At 41.0% G+C, this 21814-nt stretch overlaps 1 protein-coding gene across 4 annotated transcripts; it reads left to right on the forward strand.

Annotated features, from left to right (window-relative positions):
* The first annotated feature begins 516 nt into the window (after positions 1–516).
* Positions 517–18920, forward strand: map2k7 (mitogen-activated protein kinase kinase 7). Of its 4 annotated transcripts, none has more exons than XR_004897062.1 (13): positions 517–720; positions 3002–3049; positions 6176–6320; positions 6530–6596; positions 7753–7866; positions 8891–9010; positions 10089–10196; positions 10291–10470; positions 10606–10686; positions 11500–11642; positions 13235–13280; positions 13404–18210; positions 18264–18920. XR_004897062.1 is itself a non-coding variant. In XM_031288912.2 (13 exons), exons 1-13 carry the CDS (start codon positions 597–599, stop codon positions 16019–16021), a joined length of 1410 nt encoding a protein of 469 aa, XP_031144772.1. In that variant the 5' UTR covers positions 517–596; the 3' UTR covers positions 16022–18920. The 4 variants fall into 4 exon arrangements, 3 of the variants coding, with proteins under 3 accessions (XP_031144772.1, XP_035856270.1, XP_035856272.1); XM_031288912.2 differs by having other exon boundaries at positions 13404–13539; positions 15924–18920; XM_036000377.1 differs by having other exon boundaries at positions 13404–18920.
* Positions 18921–21814: the final 2894 nt, after the last annotated feature.

Below are 21814 nucleotides of genomic sequence, written 5' to 3' on the forward strand. Positions count from 1 at the left end.
GCATCATATCAAAGTACTTACCTGGACTTAACAAAACAAGCTCAACTCATGGTCTACTTATTTGTTCTGGAGCTTTTCCGCCGTACATAGCTTATTCAGCAAATGCATTTCCTCAGTTGTCACTGAAGATGTTAAAAGCTAAGATGATTTTGTTTAAACATCTACAGTCCATTCAAACTAAGCAAACCATATCTGCTGTTGAAGACCTTATGATAAATGGTCCAAAGCGCCAGAACAAGTAAGTCTACTGCTTGTTTTACAATGTTCCTCTTCAGACCCTGGCCCATAATAATAACCACTCGTATACGTGCAGTTTAGTGTCCCAAATTTTTTTCCAAAAACTGAGTGTCCCAAAGCTATCATTTGCGGGATTATGACTGAACGCCTAACCCTTAACCCTAACCCTAACTTTGGTCACTGTGTGTGTGTGTGTGTGTGTGTGTGTGTGTGTGTGTGTGTGTGTGTGTGTGTGTGTGTGTGTGTGTGTGTGTGTGTGTGTGTGTGTGTGTGTGTGTGTGTTTTGCTGGTCCAGCCTGCCTGCCAGAGAGGGGAGTCGAGAGCTCTGCTGGGAACTACATGGTGCTCAATTTTTCAAGATGTCGTCGTTGGAGCAGAGGCTGTCGCGAATCGAGGAGAAACTAAAGCAGGAAAATGAAGACGCTCGCCGGAGAATCGACCTTAACATCGACATGAGTCCGCAGCGACCACGTCCGAGGCCAAGTGAGTGTCCACCCGGGAGGACCGGGGAGTCGGTAACAGGCAGAATAGCAGGGGGAAAGATCGGAGAGGCGGAGGGAGGAGGGACGGAGTGGCGGTGTTTTGCTGCTCCGTGCTACGACATGCTAACAGGCTAGCTACATAAACAAACACCGACTCAGCTTGCTCGGTTGATTTTACTGTAAAACACTAACTTAACAAGTGGGACAATTTCTAAAGTTAGTAAAGGAAAAAAAACAAAAAGAATTCAGCGCTGTCATGAAATGTCTAGCTGGCAGGCACGTCCCGAAATCTGCTCTGATTCTGTCAAACCAGCTAGCTAAGCTAACACAATCTGAGTGATAGTCGGTGGCAGGCCCAGCGTCAATCTAAACATTTGATGTAGCTAGTGTTCAGCCTAAGCCTAAAATCATATGGAGGTGCCATTTATCCCCAGCTTAGCTATAGTTTCACATAAGTGTTAATCAATGTGTTTGCTTGCGTGACTCCTGCGGCAAAGTCAGTTTTCACTGTCAGATTTGACCCTTGACGAAACAGACGCTAATATGTGGAAGCTATTAGATCTAGCTAGCGTTACCAACCCTTATGTTGTTATGCTAGCTATATAAACTAACGTTACTACTTAATAATACACCAGATTTATATAGCGCTTTTAGAAGTCCCCAAAGACGCTTTACATAGTAGGATACAAATAAAAACAAGTAGTTAACATTTTAATAAATACAATAAAAATAAGATTGCAAGATAGATAGAAACTTCTACTTAACATATAATGGTTCAATTCCTGTCTGCTTTTTAAAACTTTAAAAACATTTAAAACAGATAAAATACGAGAATAAAAGTTACAGTGCAGTATAAGAAATGAAACATTGAAGAGCAGTTAAAACAGTTAAATATATAAAAGCAGATAAAATAGGAATTTCTCTCTATATGCTCATATAGATTGTCATAGAGTGTCAACAATGCAACTTCAGTTACAATAAAAGATAGAGGTAAATAAGATCCAGAACTTAAGATATAACAATATACAAGAATATAAATAGTTACAACAAATACCATCTGTTAAGAAAAAGCTTGATAATAGAAGCTTTGTTGAAAAGATTGCAGTGAGTCTGAAAAAGGGACTTAAAGGAAGACACTGTGATTGCCAGTCTGAGATCCTCAGGCAGGGAGTTCCAATAAAGTCCTTCACAGTTTTCAGTGAATATGAAGTGAGAGTGTTGTAAGAACTGGTGAAACCGTAACGTTTGGGCACTTGAACCGTCTGCAGGAGAAAACTCTCAAACAAACGGAACAGCTAGTTCAACAGGAGAGTCTGCAACATGCCTGTGCTGACTGATATGTAACACCGAAATAAACACTGTGGTGGAGACAGAAAGCTCTTTTTTATCTTACCAGGTTAACATGGTGGGCTTTTAAAACTGTTAGCCAACAATATAAGAAACCCTATTCACTCACTGACTGTTCAGAGATCATTCTTTCCTACAGATCATCACTTGTCTGTTCATATGAGCTTTGAGAGACATTGACCACAGACCTGCTTCTTTTCTGTTCTTTTTAAAATGTTTCGTGAGGTTACGTCAGCTGTCTGTTTTGTGAATTAGTTAAAGGAAAGGCTGGTGCTGTATTTTTTTTATTATTGTCAACAAATCTCATGAAAAGACCAAAACCATGTTTTGACTGTGTATCCAAAGCCTGGTTTATTCCTCCGTGACGTAGACCAATATCTAGTAACGCTCCAATCCGACACTGACCTGATTAAGTTGATCGTGTTATAACCATGATATTACCAAACCCCATTAAATACAGTTTCTGTCTTAATGTTATTATAAAATTCATTCTTTTCCATCATCATTAAATGGTGGTCAGTGGGCCATTTCTCTTTCACCAGCAATCCCATCCTTTTAGTTAGCTTACATTAAGTGATCCCAATAAGTTCCACACACTGAGTTATACAAATCAGTTTTTTGGGAAAAAGAGACCTGTGTTAGTGGGTCTGTACTTTGTATCAGCAGATACTCTGAGTTTCTAGGAGGTGTATCCCACTTTTTTATTTTATTTCCACAGACAGGGTTTGGAAGTCGGAAAGTATTGAAAGATGGACTAGCACATTGCTGATTTTGGTCTTTTCATAGGATTTATTGACAATAAGAAAAAGAATAAAGTGTTTTTTTCCCTATCTGTGATGATATGATGGAGCGTGCGTGTGTGTGCGTGTGTGATCGTCTCAGTAGAACAGTGCAGTAATGTGCGTGTGTGTGTATATTTTCTTTCCTCTGTCTAGTCATCGTGATCCAGCTCAGTCCTGCTCCAGCCCCTTCCCAGCGTGCAGGTATCATTCAATCCATCGCTCTCTCTGCCACTGCACCTCTCTTTCCCCAACACCTGTATTCCCTGTTTCACCTTCTATCCCCTCCTCTCTCATATTTGTCCTTCTTATTTTTTAATCCTATCAGACAAAAACACAGGCAGTTCCCTACATTTTCACTAGTTAACTTTCCTTTTTTTTTTTTACTCCTGCCAGTAGAGCCTAATAGGCTCTCAATGCTGCTACTTCACTTACTGTAATTACTCATGTTTATCTTTGTAACACTTTTATCCATGTTTTTTACATCCAGTGTAATAATAGTCTAAAAAGGACAGACTGTGTGGAAAAAAGTTTTCTTACGCCTTTAAAAAGTTGCTGTAAAAGTCAGTTTACTCTCTCCAGCAAATACAGGGGCACATTGTATTTCAGCCGGATCGACTAAATGGTCTTTTAAGTAACATATAAGAAGTAACTTTTGTTGGCATAAGTTGACAAGGTTGGTTTTAGAGACACGGATTAACCACAACATTTAACATGCCAGAAAAAACACTTTCACATCCATACTTTCTCTCACACACTAAATTTCTGAAGAACAACCTCCACTGAGGGGTAGAAGTCCATGTCTATGAAACCAGTCTTTGAACAGTTCTGATATTTTCTCCCAGCAGTTATTTACACCTCCCCTCAAATCACATCCTCTCTCCATCTTTCCATTCTGACTCCTCTCTCTGTCTGTGCCAGTGGCAGGGCAGTGTTGGTTGTGTGTGTGTGTGTGTGGACATGTGTCAGATGATTAACCTTCGTTTTGCTGTAGGCAGAGAATCACGGTGCATGTGGCTTTTCTGCACGATACGATGTTTTGGGTTGCGTTTTGTCCGACACAGTCTCTAATCCAGCATCCCCACTGGTCCGTCTGCAGGAGTGCTGTGAACACTCTGGCTGCTCTTTCCCTCTCTGTTTTCTCTGTGTGGCGACTGAGGACTTCCTGTCCGAGTCTGACTGACTGACTGTCTGACTTCCAGCTTACTCTGCTATGCAGTTTTGGCTGAAATTCTCCTCTCTTTCTCTCTCTCTGTTTGATGTTGTTTCTCTGTTATTCATCTTCTGGCATCCCCCCTACTCCCCCTTCCTTTTGCAGCAGTACTGTGTGAGCTGGAGGCGGTACAGCAGTGCCTGCGAGTATGTTGTGTGTGTGTGTGTGTGTGTGTGTGTGTGTGTGTGTGTGTGTGTGTGTTTATGTGTCTCCCCATCGTCTCGCTCTCTCTGCCCGTCTATGCTCACATCCGTCCATCTGGAGCCAGCTGAACTATGGAGATGCAATCTGTGCCAGAGACTGCCTGAATCCTTCTTCCTCTCCATACTAACAACTCCTCCCCTTCACTAACTGATTCTCCCCTTACAGGCCGATCCATCCACAGGTGACTCGTGGATACAAACACCTGCTGGCACTCTCAGAAGAGCTGCCAGCCTTCTGCTACAAAAACTATAATAATGTTAATGATAACATTAACCGCTGCATGGTCCTTTAAATGTTTTGCAAACTGGTTTCGAACATAACAAAAAAAAAAAAAAAAGTTGCTGGTGTGAATTTGATAATAAGTAGGGATTTAAACTCTTCTGAAGCCACACTTAATGTTCATAGTCATAGTCTGAGCATTTGGTTGCATGACAGGTTTGTGCTAATACTACTTTAGATTGTTCTCCTGAAATTCTATAACATCTCTATTTGAAAATTAGTCAGTGCTTGCCTGCACGTACACCTGCTATTTCAAGGTCAGCTGAGTTTGAACATGTCTTTGAATGCATGATTTAGACCTACGGGGCTAGAAGCATGTTGCAACAGCCACTCAGTCGGCATCCAGGGTTATAAAGCCATTTAGGGCTATCAATCAGGCTGAGTCTCTTTGTGTGGATAATATTTAATGTCAAATTACGCTTTATTACAACTTGGGCTTTATTCTCATTATTTCGGCCATCAGTTCTGTCGGTTATGATAACATTGTGCTATTCACCAAAATACATCTCGGACATCTTGGAACATGGCGACGTTGCTAAAGATGCACAAGCAAGCAGTTAAATGATCATACAGGTTGTAAAAATACCCAACTTAGCCACACTTATTTGAATAGAGAAAACAAAAGTTAATCGTAAAATTATTACTCAAACTGTTAACATCTATTACATTTCACAGATTGACTCTCTGGTTCAACTTTAAACAATTGTTTTCCGTGGTTGTGAACACTCCCAGTTGTCCTGTACAATGAGGGATTAATAACAACATTACATGTGCTCTCACTTTTGGTTTTTCCTCCAAATAAACAGTTGGGTTGTTTATAAGTTAACCTGTGTGATCAACTGATTGTACTTTTTCCCTGTTGGTCGTATGTTTTGTGTAATGTGCATTCTGAGATCCCAGCAGTCATTTTAGTGTGTACAGTGCTGCCATAACTAATACAACTAATGGCTGCAGCTAATAATAGAAAACCCAAATGTTTATAAACCGTAGTTTTCCTTTAAGAACAAACTGTGGATCTCTACATCCCTAAACTGTACCTCCCAGTCTGCAGGCTAACCCTGTGCTGTCCCTCCCTGCCTGAGAATTGTGTTGCTTTTGCTTTGAGATAACCGTCCTGTTTGTTTTAACATTAGGTCGGGACATCAGCAAAACAAAAACAAAGCTGTGACTTTGGGGAAATAAAAACAAGTTCATATGGTGGTTAAATACTACGCAGGGTCTAGATAGCAAGGCTCTAGTGAAAGAACTCTTTGAGGCTAGTTTCTCTTTGTGCCTCATGGGAAATCATTTTCAGTCTGTACTAAACAGGATATGATAGAGCACATTCTTTTCTCATCAGACACTTTGATTTGTATAAAAAGAAAACCTGAAGCCCAGTTTTTAACAAGGAAATGCAAAGTCAAAGAGAAATTTGTTAAAGAAAGCTAATAAATCACAAATAACAATATACGTATTATCATATTCTCTAATGGTGCACAACAGCTTTAAACCACTGAAATGATGAGTCAGCAAATGCGTGAATAAACATAGTCATTTTACACCTTCTGGCATGCCGGCCTCGGGTGCAGAATGCACTGTACCATTGGTTCTGTTCTTCTGTCTGTTTCTAAAGTGTCATGTCCCCCCCACCCCAGCGCTCCAGTTGCCACTGGCCAATGATGGAGGCAGCCGTTCATCATCTTCAGAGAGCTCCCCTCAGCACCACCCCTACCCCAGCCGCCCGCGACACATGCTCACCCTGCCCACGCCTCCGTACGGCCTGCAGAAGAGCTTAGAGAAGTATGTGGACGTGTGTGTGTGTGTGTGTGTGTGTGTGTGTGTGTGTGTGTGTGTGTGTGTGTGTGTGTGTGTGTGTGTGTGTGTGTGTGTGTGTGTGTGCGCAAATGCATCCACTCTTATCTTGCTATGGACATTCACACTAAAACATATTTCATGTAGCATTGTCCTCCCTCACTTTGTATGTTATTGTGTGTGTTTTGTACCCACAGTGCAGAGATCGACCAGAAATTGCAAGAGATTATGAAACAGACGGGTTACCTGAAGATCGATGGTCAGGTGAGATGTGATACATGTTGAGTTTCTCTAGTCTGGAAATGTGAATCTCCTACATGTCATAAATTACATAACTTAAACCAGGGTGAGAGGTCATCAGGCAGGCCATATTTGATACTTTTCTTATGGTCAAAAGACCAAAACCAACTAACATGTTCTACTAAGTCTGATATATACAGTCATGTGAACAAATTAGGACACCCATGCTAAAGTTGACTAAAATGTCCATTTGCATGGAGAGATGATTTTATGGAAAGTACCCCATGCCAATCTCTAGGTATGGTGAAGGGTATGTGATGATGTCTGGCTATTTTAACACATAAGTATTTTTAACACTTGTTGGTTCTCCTCAGTATTCAGAAAGAATTGATTTCACTACGATGAAAAAGCAGGTCGGCTGGTATAGTAAGGGAGACCATTGTTAAAACCCTATGAAAGCAAACACCTGGTTCTTGGTTTCATTATTTTTTTAATTGCTGTATTGCCACTACCACAAGTGTCCTTGAGCAGAGAATCTCTATCAAGTAAAACAACCGCCCTCTCTGGCATTGGTTTCTCTTTGGCAATAAACAGAATATTATAACAACTCAAAAACAGTGAGATGTGTGTTGTTTTTGTCTACCAAGATAAAATCGAGATTAAGAATGGGTCGGCTTCATTTTGTTTGTTTTTCCTCCCTCCTATAGCCCTCTGGTCCAGTATCGCATCCTAAGCCATCCAAGGTTTGAAGATGCTGGGGAAAATGAGTTGACTCATTGCTGTACTCCAGATAGTTTTTACTTCCTCTCATTAGCCCAGAGAGGTTGCTACATCAAGCACTCAATCAGACGTCACTCACAGCATCTCAGTCACTGGTGATTCAATTTTAACGAAGCAGGGAAACAATGCATCGCCCCACTGTGTGCTGGTATTCTCAGACATGACTAATGGGAGAGCAGCTTAATTACACATCAAAATGTTTATAACTAAGTGGCCCAAAGGGGTTTACTGGGGGGTTATTACTTCTTACAAAGCAGAAAATCAGAACTGGCCTCTCATCTATTTTCAGCTTGGAGAGTTTGCATAAAAACAACTAACATTTTAACCAGTAATACAAATATTTTGAGAATGATCTAAAGTCTTGTTTTGTCTGTGGTTGTGCCTCCTTGTCCGTCCACAGCGGTATCCAGCGGAGGTGACAGACCTGATCAGTGAGGGGGAGATCGGCAGCGGGACCTGTGGACAGGTCTTTAAGGTGCGATTCAAGAAGACCGGCCATGTCATCGCTGTCAAAGTAAGACCCTTATGCCCTCACCTGTTCACTGTTCACACAACACATAGAAAGAAAGAAGATGATAACACGAGGACTATGAAATGCATCAAAAATGTAATATTTGATAGCACAATTACCTTTTAAACAGAACAGAATTGGTACATAACCCAGAATGAGATAAGAGACAAGCCCAAGAAATATTACCATATTACCTAAACTATATGTTACTTACTACTAGTTTAAACCTCTTTCTATTAGTAATGTATTTGATGGGAGTTGGTAACAGCTTCCAATCAGAGGAGACTGTACAGAACAGTGCGTTTCCGATCATTTGTTTTAGGTTTGGGAAGACATAATTTACATTAATGAATTAATTGGCATGATTGATTGTTAGCATTCCTTGTAAGCTGCTGGTGTTTGTGGCTAGTATGTTTAAGCTGTGCTAAAAAGAATTGAGGAGATGGGTTCCTGATAAACAACAGCAGCACTTAGACAACGTTTGTTTTTGACAGGTAACCAGGATCATTTGAACTGCCATAAGTCTCCTTAATACGATCATTGTGTTCTGTAAAATTGATGATCGGAACAAATTGTGATATGTGGGCTGGTAATTTTATGGCTTATTTTTAAAATAAAAGAAAGGAATTCCCTGCAGGGATCACGAAGACATAACCTCTTAAACATTCGTCCATATGATCAAAATACAGCAGGAGCTTGATGCTAACCCCAACTTAGCTCTCTAAATTTTCAGTTTCTGTTCTGCTTTAATTGTGACTAGTGTACCAACACAGTGGCAGTAATAACACCACATAACAACCCACCTATTTAAGAGATGACTTAATTGTAGAGGTCCGAGCTGTTAAACAACCAGGCAGTCAATCCGCACACCAGAGGAGTCTTTGTTTTGTGATTTTCTAATGGCTTGTTTTTACACACCCAGAATTGTGTGCGTGTTTTATACATTCAAATGCTGTCAGTAATCTCTGTGTGTGTGTGTGTGTGTGTGTGTGTGTGTGTGTGTGTGTGTGTGTGTGTGTGTCACCAGCAAATGCGTCGTACAGGAAACAAGGATGAGAACAAGAGGATCCTGATGGACCTGGATGTGGTGCTGAAGAGTCATGACTGCCCTTACATCATCCAGTGCTACGGCGCCATAGTTACCAACGTGAGTGTCCCCAAAGTACATTACTGTCTGTATTCTTAACAACAAAATAGTAGGGCAGAAGTAAAGTATATTAGCATGCAATGTGACTGCTTTTACTCTTATACTATATGTCAGTGGACTCCCCTGTGGTACCTCCTGAATAGGGGTGTAAGAAAATATCTGGAATGGCCATTTTCACAGGAGTCCCTTGACCTCTCACCTCAAGAGATCTGAATGAAAATGGGTTCTACGGGTACCCACGTGTAGCGGGTGTGTACTCTCTCTCTTGCGTTGTTATGTTACAGACTAAGCCGTCGCTCTTCTTTGGCTATCACAGCCGTTTATTCTGGTAAATAGCAGAACAGTGTTTCACAATCACATTCGTCGCTATAAAGAGCTCCAGTTAGCATGAAACAGGCTACTGCAGACTGGTGATGGTGTGTAAGAATTTACCCTAAAGTCTGCAGAATAGCACCAATAGATGGCGCTCATGTTACAGAAAAAGCCTGTCTCATGGAATCTACTAGCCAAATGAAAAGTTACTTTTTAATGGCAAGTGGAATTATTAACACCGCTACACATGCAGTTTGGAGTTTTTCTCATGCAGTACAAATGTGTTCTGCATACTGCGGCCCCTAAACAGTCTTTGAGTTGCATAAATTCCCACCATAAAGACATGCATGCTAGGTAATTAGGACTACAGTTGAAAATTAGCCGACTGGCTAACACTGGCGCATTTACAGAAATGTTGATTAATGTGCATTGGCCTAATCAAATAAACTTACAAACTTAAATTGGGGATTACTGGAAAGCTGAGACTCTTGTGGATTTAATGAGCTTAATTGTATTCATGTGTGATTATGTTAGTCCCCATGGTAGCCATTTCATTGTATTGAGACCAATTTTTTGCAACTTGACCTCACTATTAAAAATATTATTATTATAACATATTATATTGTAATATATTGAGTCATAACCATGACTGTAACCCCTGTATCATGATACGTATCGTATCGCCAGATTGCTGCCAATACACAGCCCTACCCCTGACCCTAACTGCTAAAGTCTGGATGAAACTGTGTGTTGTATTCATGTACAGACGGATGTATTCATTGCCATGGAGCTGATGGGAACGTGTGCTGAGAAGCTGAAGAAGAGAATCCAGGGCCCCATCCCAGAGCGAATCCTTGGAAAGATGACAGTGGCAGTAAGTGGGAGAAACACACAGATAGGAAAGTGTAACACTGCTCACTTGATTATTGTGTTCTCATATTCTTACTGTGTGTATGTTTCTGCTCCAGATAGTGAAGGCGTTGCTGTACCTGAAAGATAAACACGGTGTCATCCACCGAGACGTCAAACCCTCCAACATCCTCCTGGACGCTAAAGGTCAGATCAAACTGTGCGACTTTGGCATCAGCGGACGCCTCGTTGACTCCAAGGCCAAGACCCGCAGCGCCGGCTGTGCTGCCTACATGGCAGTGAGTGAAAACCCACACAGTCTACAAAGTATCTCACACAAAGTTACCACCTCCTGTCTAACACAATATAAAAAAAGACGTATGACACACACTGATTCCCTGAACAGAGTGTTTCCTGTTCTTGAATCCTTTCAGCCTGAGAGAATAGACCCTCCAGATCCCACCAAACCTGACTATGACATCCGAGCAGACGTGTGGAGCCTTGGCATCTCTCTGGTAAAACGGCTTTCATTTTATTACCATAAATTAAGTGTACTTGTTTTTAAAGTAGGTGCTGGGCAATCCTGGGGTGCCATAAGAACTGGTAAGCACCGTAACAATTTGAGCATTTTTTTTCTACATTTCATTGCAGTAAGAAAATTGAGTAAGAAAAATTTTTCAAAAGTGTCAAAATGGAAGAAATATGCAACACATCTCAAAATCATGCATATTAAAACAGTTGTTGTAATGCACAGCATGACGAGGTGATGGATAACATTTTGTGGAGAGTAATGACGGAGGGCCGTGGCCTAAAAACTTAAGGTCAGCTCAACATTTTTTGTATGACATTAGCATATAGTCTTTAACTGTCATCACAGTGCTCTGATGCGCTGACCTCAGACCAGCGTTCACAACCGGAGCTTGCTAGCTTATCATGAAGTTTGAAAGCCATAATGATTGTTGAAGTCAGGGATTTTTTGCCTCATCTGGAATTCCAGTTGTAGCTTCATCCATTATTCTGCAGCTGTGAACCGAGAGTGGTTACCTGATAACATGTTCAAGTTAGAGAAGGGAACTCACAGAACATGCACTGAACATGGATGGATAAAAACACTGACAAGAACAATTAATTATGAATTACTAGTTTTCTTCCTGGTTGGAGGTTATTATTACTATTATTATGTTTGGGTAAAAAAGAAATCCATGGGCAGCAGCATAGGCCGCCTGGGGGAATACATGGCCCTATGCACATTTCATTAAAAGCATATAGGAGGAGGTGGTGCTGCTTTATTGACAGTGGATGGGTTAATGTGTCCTTGTGTCCTCTAGGTGGAGCTGGCCACGGGACAGTTTCCCTACAAGAACTGCAAGACAGACTTTGAGGTTCTGACCAAAGTGCTGCAGGAAGATCCTCCTCTGCTGCCCCTCGGCATGGGTTTCTCCCTCGACTTCCAGTCCTTCGTCAAAGACTGGTGAGTGCTAATCTCACTCTAAAACTGATCCAGTCAGAGCTCTCAGGTCATCAGATGGTGGTTTTCTAACTGGACATAGAATAAGATTCAGTTCTGGTGAAGGTGCTTTTAGCTACTTTGGTCCTGTTCTCTGGAACAAACTGCCTGATGACCTAACATCTATCACAACTGTCTCCACGTTCAAGAGTAAACTGAAAATGTTATATCAGGCTTACATGTTTACTTACTATGTGCGTGTATCAGAGGTTTGATTCTCTGCCTGAATCCGATTGGGCCCGACCCAGACTGTGATTTCTCAAAATGTTCCTGGCCTTGATACGGGTAGGGTGTGTGTAAATGTCCCGGTGTTTTTTTTTTTTGTTTCTTTTATGCAGACCTTATAGTCTGTGTAATGAATAATATATGGGCTGTGTACCGCTGTATGTGTTGAGCGCCATCATCTGAATATCTTTTCAACTTACACGCATGGATTAAAAAGCACACTGGTAGAGAATATCAACTAGGTGTGTCGCCGACTAAGAATTTTCATAGTCGAATCAGAAGTCTTATCGACTGATCGTTGAATCATGTGGGTGGGGTCGACCGTCGGTCACGGATCATGGAAAGTGAAACTTAAATTTGTCATGGGGTGGATGGATTTATTTACCCACTTTAAAAAAGATTTATTAAAAGCTTCAAAGATTCGCAACGAAACCGATTTAGAATGTTACAGGGAAAAGTTGCAGCGGTCTGAACCGGCCCGGAGGCTCAACGAGCACCCGCAAGCACAGTATATGGTCGAGCGACCCAGAGAGTGACTGAAGAGAGCGAGCGTTGTTAAAACAAAGCGCCGCAGAGCCATTGTGTTTCCTGGTTGTCTGTCCCATTCTTGTGAATGGCTATCTCAGGACCCCCTGGAAAGAATTTCTTCAAATTTCTCAGGATCAACTAATTAGATTTTGGTGGTTAAAGGTCTAGGTCACTGTGACCTCACAAAACACGTTTTTGACCATAACTCAATTCATACACTAACTTTTTACACAAATGTCTAATAATAACCGGTGTGTAATAACTAACTACAGAGGGAAAAAATGTAATTTCCCCCTGCGGGATCATTAATCTTAATAGAATTAAATTAAATGAAGGTCATCTTCATTGTGGCATCATAATGTTCTGCAAAAACGCTTTACTGGCCATTATTCAGCGCCAAAACTCAGGAACAGAAGAGGAGACATTTGTCGGATGCTGAATTGATGACACTAATCCTGTGATAATCTGGTGATTAAATAGATCTTCTGTGCAGGACGGGTTCACGTTTCGCCAAAAAAGCACTTAATACCTTCTATTCAATTCCTTTAAACCTATAGTGCGTAGCTTCTGTCGCCCCCATGAGGAATTCTAAGTAATGACAACAAAACTGTCGGCGCGTCCACATGATACAAGCCTTCTGTGACCGCGCACCACCCCCCTCTTGTATTTTATTTATTTTAGTAATGTCACTGTTGCTATATGCACTTTCATGTAAAGAGAGTTTAATTTCCATGTAATGAAATGTGCAAATATGAATACAATTGTCTTAACTTGCCTTAAAATGTATCTTTTAAAATTCACAGCCTCACAAAGGATCACAGAAAAAGGCCAAAATACCACACGCTGCTGGTAAGACACCAGTCATAATGATGAACAAACATTTGGTTGAGATTCACCAGAATTACCTAATGGTCAAATGTAACTAAACTGTCTCCCTTCCTCTGTATCTCTTTGTCCGTCTCCCTCATCCAGGAGCATAATTTCATCCGCCGTTATGAGGTGTTGGAGGTGGACGTGGCCGGTTGGTTCCAGACGGTGATGGATCGCACCGAGTCGCCTCGCAGCAGCCAGTGTTACAGCCATCAGCACCAGCTCCACTCGCTCTTCAGTAGGTAGCCTAGCCCAGCCCGGCGTTAGCTTAGCCAGACGCTAGTCTTGCCTAGCTTTAGCTTTGCCAAGCCCAGACAGTCTGTCCTAGTCAAGCCCAGCGTTAGCAGCTAAGCGTAGCGTTAAACCCAGCCCGCCTGTCCATCTGTCCACCGGAGAACCTGAAGAGCCCAGGGAGGAGGGGGAGAGACGGAGACTTGATGGAGGGATGGACGGAGACGTGGACTGATGGATGGATGGATGGATGACACAGGTGGTTCTGTTTATCAGTGTGTTGAATCTGGACAGGCAGACATGGGAAGGAGGGGGAGAGAAAAAGGTGCACACTGCAGTTAGCTTCACTCGTTTACACACTGTTGCGTCTCGTCACACTATCATATCACGTCACATCACTGTGTGTAACAGCCACACACACTCGCATACAAACTGTGTGTGTATGTTGTATGTGTTTCTACATTTCGTCCACTTGTCATTAGTTTCTCACCTACATGTCTGTCTCCAGCATTGATCCAAGCCGTTGGAGAAGTCAACAGAGTAGTCACTACACACTGGATTAAAGCATCTGCTACATTAGCAAACCTGAATCTCTATTGTACATAAACGTTCTGGAGGGCACAGCCATGTCCGGTGCAGTTATGATTCTTCAGGTGTTTCTATTATCACACATTCTCAGGCTGTGTGTGTGTGTGTGTGTGTGTGTGTGTGTGTGTGTGTGTGTGTGTGTGTGTGTGTGTGTGTGTGTGTGTGTGTGTGTGTGTGTGTGTGTGTGTGTGTGTGTGTGTGTGTGTGTGTGTGTGCACGTGCGTGTTTCCTCGCCATTTTCACCTTCACACTACAGCTGTAACACACAAACCACAATGAATTAATCTGTTAGCTGTGCTTCATTTTTAATATGTAAGGATAGTAACTCTTATTAACTTTTGAATATCCGTCATTGTATTTAGCAGCTGCACAATTGGAAAAACAATGAAAAAGACTTACAAAAAAAATAGTGTTAGATTTTTAGAAAATTAGTGGGTTTTTTGTGTGTGATCAGAATGACTTAGATAAACTAAAAGAGATGGAGGGATACTAAGAAGAGAAGAGATAAGTTTGAAAGGAGAAGGAGATTTTTTCGAGGTGTAGGAGAGAAAAGCAGAGAAAGTAGAAGAAGGGAGTTGTACTCTCGATGGCGATTTGGAAGCTTGAATAACTGTTACAAGTGTGAGAAATGAGAGAGAGCTTGCAGGTACAAATGGGAGCAGAGTGTTTTTTCATTGAGAATGCCAAGAACAGGAACTTATCTTGTACTAAAAATATGAGTGGGGTAGATCTTATTACCTGTGGAGCATTTCTTTACTCTCGGTTGGTCTACCTCTTCCTCCTTGTCCACCTCTCTGTCTGCCTCTTCTGTTTAGTGTGATCTAGTGCTCCACAGTGTTCCAGACCAAAGGCTGCGTGTAGGTTGTTGTTCGTTGAGGCCAAGAGATTTAGACCTGCTCCTGCAAAAATTAAGAAACCTCACAGACACGTCTTGGTAAAGCACGTTTTCTTTGTGTGTTGTAAGAACCTAGAGCAGGGGTCTCAAACTACTAACCTAAGGTCACATCTGGCCCATGTTTAGAATTGATTCTTGAACTGACTTTGTCTGATCAGTGAAGGTTTTTAGTCTTTATAAGTCTTTAACTAACAATTTCAATAGCTCTCAATCGCTAATCATCTCCTAATTATTTTCTCAATTAATCATTCAGTCAGAAAAATGTTTCCAAGAGTCAGGGTCATAATTGCTTTCCAAAATGATTTTCAGTTTGCATCGTCTAAGACAAAGAATAGCAGCAAATTTTTTTTGGGCAGTTATGCTTGAAAAAACGATTTATCAATTATCAAAATTGTTGTAGATTAATTTTCTCATCAATCGACTAATGGATTAATCAAATAATCTTACCTACCTACCATAAGCAAAGACCAACAGCAGTCATATTTAGCCTAGCACAATTGACACCTAATTGTCTTTTTCAAACCCCAAAAGAAAGGTTGACTTGGAGCGCAGACAGTTTCAAGAGACCTGAACAATTGACTATTTTTCTTATTGGTTTTCAATGTGGCAGTTGTATCAGTCATCTAAGGACAACGCTGTCGTTCTCTGGGCATACAATCAGAAGCAGCATTAGGGTTAGTGTTTAAGCAGTGAACCTGGAAAACCTGCCTGGCCAGTGGGGCCCCAGGTAATTTGAATTTGAGACCCCTGAACTAGAGGATTGTTAAGATAAAATTAAGTGTGTCAGGCTTGATAAACAAGGCAAACCTGAACTGGTCAGTGTGTTTTAAACTGTGATGTGTAGATATACGTTATCAGCGCAGGTCTTTAGAGACGGACTGACTAGAGTCCTACTGCCCCCCCCCCTCTTGACGGGCCACAGCCAAAGCCTGCTAGATGTGCAGACTCAAACCTCCCACACCCCGACACGCACCAAACCAAATCACTGCTAGACACAGAGAACTGAGAAATGGCAACGATAGAGAGAGGAAACTGTTAAGTGTCAGAGAGTGAGAGAGAGATCCAGGAATGTTGTCAAGATGGCAGAAAAGATGAGTGAAAATCAAATGTCAGGAAAATGAGAGGAGAATACGGCGTGAGGTGAGAAGGAAGACAGGGAGTATTAAGAAGGTGTGATTGGAAGTTAAAGAAAAGTCAGAGACAAACTGGAGTTGGATGACAAGAAGTAAGTGTTTGAGTAAGGAGGAGAGATTTAAAAGGGAAGGAAAACATCCACCTGAGTTTTACAAGAGTGCCGAGCTCTGAGGCTAGCTGGTTATTGTAAAAAGCTTTCATGGTGTTACACCAACTTACCAATTATGATTTTAGCGAGTGAGTTAGTGTGTTGTGTTTATGATGTTTACTGTTCTGTTCAAACGATGTTATTTATTTACATTGCTACTGCTGCTGCTACTTTTTATTGCTTTAGACGCTGCTGTCACTTCTTTTCCCCAAAGGTCAAATACTTTTTTTCTTTTTTTAAGCCAAATAAGTGAAATAATGCAATGTCCACACGTGTTACCAAATACAGAGCAAGTCTGAAGAGTGCAAAAGCAAGTGAGAGATGGATTAGATGAGAAGGTGCAGGGAGGTTGGCTTCACAAAAAGTTCTAACTAACACAAAATATAAACACACCTCACCTCAAATGTAGCTCTATGTGTAATGGAAGTAGTTAATCATTTATATCCTGACGTCACACTAAACTGTACAGTGTAGATATGATTAGAGGGAATGTCTGTCCAGATGCTTTTTGTCACATCCATCCTTCACTCCGTCCATCAATCCCTCCATCTGTCCACAGGTCGCCTGCAAGCTTGACAACCTTGACAGTTCCCACCAAAGGTGTCCACAACTCAACATAAATACGAAAAGAGTGTTGTTATTGTTATGACTATTGTTTATGACCTTATAATTGATTACTCTCAGCTATGATATATATGAAATCTCTCTATAGCTAGTGGGAGAGGGTGACGGGAGGGGGACGCTGTACTATAGCAGTGCCATGTGTGTGTGTCATATACTGTACAGGGGGAGACTGGTGCACTAACACAAGACAGGGGCCAAGCATTAAAACCAGCTGGCTCATCCTTCTACTCAGTGAATTGACTCACTTTGGGCCTGCATCAGGAAGTAAATCCAACTTAGTCTGGCTGTGTCTGGGCTTCACTGAGCCACTGAACATGAGCGATCCTGGTTAACTGGTGTCACACAGCTGCTTATCAACTCCAATCCAGTCATGAGGGCGCTCATGTTAAAGAGTTCTTAATCGCATCCAATCAAATGTAACATCATCAAACCCATAAGCGGAGGACTTACTATGACACAGGTCATTAGGTTAGTGCAGCAGCAAACATTGATGTGATTCAAGTGAAATATAAAATCCTTACATACCTAGAGTAGAATAAGTAAGGCTTAACATAAGTGTACAAGGTATTTTTAAAGGGATATTTCAGACAAATTAGGAAATCTGGGCCTCTGCTGCTTTGATTGTAATCATTTTTTTTTCTTTAGGTCCCTAAGTAACCAAGATACACACTGAGCGGGACATTTTACAGTTAAAATAATCAACATGTCAATGCTCTCTGGTTGTCAAACTATGTAAAGGTGACACTGTTTCTCAATTACCTCAAATCTTGTTACTTATCTACTAACATATACACAGATCTGAAATAAGCAGTCTGTCCAATTTACTAGTCCTGCTCTACTACATTTCCCGTGAAAATAACCTTGATTATAATCAGGGCAATTTTTTTCTCCAACTTAGGACGCTCCCACCAGTACTGAGAAGGCTTAATACAACTGATGAGTAGACTAAACTTTCTGTGTAAAAAGTGAGGTGTCACTTTAAGTGCTATTGTGGATAAAGTGTGTGAAAGTTATCTACACTGTCAGGTGTAACAGTATTAATATGAAGCTATAATGGTCATTCATAAGGCTGTTTAGTGTGGTCATTTAAATCTCTTCAACTGCCCCGTTTTAAACCCACAGTGGAGACATGGTTGTATAAAAACAAACTCCCAACTTATGGAAATCAAAGTAACTCTATTGATACATTAAGACACTCTGTATGCCTGTCTCTTAATTACCTCTTACTTTAATGTGAACTCTGTACTATCTTTTCTGAATAATGACTCCATGTTTCCACTAATTGGTCAGTAGGTCGATCTGTTGGCAGGTTTGGATCTTCTGAAGTTAACCTGCTGTAGAGGTTACCATGGGGATCTACCCTGGTTAAACGTGAGCCAGCTTTGTGATACCAGTAAACCTGCGTTTAGCCCAAAGACAGCTCATGTCACTTCGTGATGCAGGCCCCTAAGCAAATGTGGTGGTGAGCTGGCACTGCTCCGTCAGCTCAGCTTCTGTCGGGTTTTGATCCGAAGACCTGAAACTGATTTAGCTTCCAACAGTAGACAGGGACTTTTTTTTGTTGGTCGTCCTGCTCTTGTAAACCCTGCAGATGACAGTATTCAGAACTGATCATGACAGATCTCCTCAGCCTCCCTGTTAAAACTCTTGTATAAAGATGTGGATCTGGTGCTTAGTATCCAGCAGCTGTACTGCACTGCCAGTGCAGCCTGAGGTGTGAACTACTCATTGGTGCAGTTTCAATAAGAGATGGGGCAACCCACTCTCACTACAACATTCACTGTTCAAACTGTGTGTGTGTGTGTGTGTGTGTGTCTGAACACAAAGCTGTGCTCAGTCTCCCACTGTCGAGGTTCTCCGTTATTGAGCTGATGTGTATTTTACAAACATACACTCGCTCAGCCGTGCTGTTTGTGTGCATTTTCATCCCAAGTCCTGATTGGGTGACGGTGCCACGCTACGCCTCTGTGAAACCAATCGTGTGTGTGTGTGTGTGTGTGTGTGTGTGCGTGTGCATGTGTGCATGTAAACAAAACATCTGATTACTGATCTACACACAGCAAATGTATAAAGTTTCAATTCTACACAGCAATGCTGGCTACTGCCAATAGTGGCTTCATGTGTGTATTAGCTTGCCAGTTGCAAACGGGTGTATAAAAACAACTAGTTGATAGCGTGTACCTGCGCCGTGCCTTGGCACCGAGGGGAACCGTGTGTGTGTGTGTGTGTGTGTGTGTGTGTGTGTGTGTGTGTGTGTGTGTGTGTGTGTGTGTGTGTGTGTGTGTGTGTGTGTGTGTGTGTGTGTGTGTGTGTGTGTCGTAAACCCATCTGTAATTAAACCAAATATCATTTTCTCTATGCAGTCATTCAAACCATGTCAGCTTGCTTTGATGGGGGGGGGGAAAAGCATCCTATACATACACAGATTTACTGATAAACTGGAGTTGGCGACAGTGTGTTTTTATTTACGAGCCCCCCTCCTAGTGTGATTAAACATCACCGCCTTCAGCTAGTTCACAGAGAGAAGAGAGAGAGCAAGAGATATGTTTTGAATGAGCTGACAAATATTTAAGGATTGTATTGGGGTCAGGGAGGGACACGGGGTTAGACCGGGGTTTGTATTTTGGGAGAGATACAGATCAATGCTGTAAAGTATATCAATTGCATGTTATTGTCACGTTTGTAACTGCCATTGTTTTGTTTTTTGTTTGTTTTTTTCTTCCAAGACGACGGTTGTTTGGGGCGGGGATGCACAAAACTTTATCCTTATTTATAATTTTTACACGATATAGTCTGTATGTTTGTTTTTGTTTTGAAAATGTTGAATTATTGCGTACTTAGGAAAAGACACACTTGTTTTTGCCTTTTAAAAAGAAAAATGTTCTTTCAACTTTGCAATATATTTTTTCCACTTTGGACTCGTCGTCGAGAACAAGCTGTATCTTTATTAGCAGACAGTGTTTGTTAGAAAACGTCCTGTTTCCCCTCATTCATGTGCCGTGTGTCTTTCTTAAAGTTAGCTGTGTGCGCGAGCGGAGTGTGTGTGATGTTTATTCGTCTACCAAAAGTCTTTATTGATGGTGATTATTATTAGCTTTTATTTTTGTCCATTGTTTTTTATTATTATGATAATTATGATTACTGTTTTATTATTATTTTGTTGTTGTTTGTTATTATTACCATTATTCAGGGCAAAGATGACACCAAATTGAACAAAGAAATAAATGGGTGATCCCACACAGTGCTGAGAGCAGGACAGTGTTGTCCGTCTTTCTGGAGGTTTCTTTTACCGGCGAGGGGGAGCAATCGTTTTTCTCATCGTTACGCTGTAGTGTCTGTCCACCTTATTTAAACCGCCACATAAAGATAACCTCTGAACTGAAAGTCTAATAGTATTTTTTTATTATTATTATTTTATGTTGTTTTCTTTGATCAGGTATCATGATCAATTCATTTCTTGTTACCCTGGTTTGGGTCATAAATTGTGTGCTGTTATTTAATTTCTTTTTTCCCCCCCCCCCCCCCATCCCTGCCCACTGCTTTTGGATTTAGTTTTTTATTCTATTTCATGTTCATGTTCATATTTTTAATTCTTTCTGGTTTTCTGATGCTGTAGTCGTGAGCTGATTAGGCAAATACCAGAGTTTTTTTTTTTTCTTTTTCTTCCTAATGCTGATACTGTCTTGACTGATGTTGCACTTGTGATGGGTTTTATTTTGGTTTGGTTTTGCGTTGCAGATTTGGGATTGTTGTGCAGAGAGGAGAATATCGGGTGTTTTCCTTATTTTCTTCGTCACAGCAGTTATTTGATCAATCATAGATCTGTGACACAGAGCACGAAAATGATTCAACAGTGTATTTATTTCACTGATATTTATTTATTGGTCATTTGTATGTTTTTTGGTTTGTTTTATTTTGTTTTTATGTGTATTGCTTTTTTGTGGAGGGATAACGGGACTCAAGGTAGAGCAGTAGTCTCTCATTGGCGTTTTACATTGTGTACAGAAAGCTAAATATTGTATTCAACCATCACACTAACGTACAGTCTATAAAGTAACAGATTAACCGGCTAAAATAGAAACCTACAGCACAGTAAGGCGTACTGTTTCTGGCTTTACTGTGACTGTCAGACTTATTTTATTTACTGTTAACCCTCTCAGAAGGCTCCAACAAACAAACGGCTAATGGTTTAAACTAGTCACGGCATGGTGTATTTGGACTCTAGTGCTTTGCTAATAACTCACAGTTAAAGCTTGTATTGTTTGAAACTTGGATGGTTTTTATTCTGAATGCCAGCAACAAAGCAGACAGGATTTGTGTTTTTTAAGTTAAAGGTATTCCAGCTGATGATAACTACTATGAAAGTGGACTGATTGGCTTGTTATTAACATGCACTCCCTGTTCGTGAGGAGGGACACGCTTGCTTTTAAATATCATTGAGGTTTGTTGCTTGGTTTTTCTGAATGCAGTCTAGATTGCATGACTTTGCTAGTTTGCAGGGTGGGGGGAAGATTGATGTCAGTCTCCACTGTTCAAAGGCATCTTGTATGTACAACACCATGGATTTGTCTTGGATTTAGCTTTACTGCCGTTTCCTTTCTTCTTCTTTTTTTTTGGCTGTATTCTATCCCCCCTGCCCCCAGTCTCATTTCAAACAGAATAAATGCCATTATATTGTGAATACCTCAGGATTTTTTTGGAGAAAAAAAACAATAAAACACTTAAAAATCAAATAAATAAATAAATAAAAACTCTGTCATGGTGGCATTTTTTTCCCAGCTCCCCAGTATGTAATGGATGGATGGATGGATGGATGGATGGATGGATGGATGGATATAAATTAATGGTAGTCTAATAAATAAAATAGAAATGCTATGTAAATTGGGTTTCTTG

The sequence above is a fragment of the Sander lucioperca genome, chromosome 4, assembly GCF_008315115.2.
Source record: "Sander lucioperca isolate FBNREF2018 chromosome 4, SLUC_FBN_1.2, whole genome shotgun sequence".
NCBI classification, from domain to species: Eukaryota; Metazoa; Chordata; class Actinopteri; order Perciformes; family Percidae; genus Sander; species Sander lucioperca.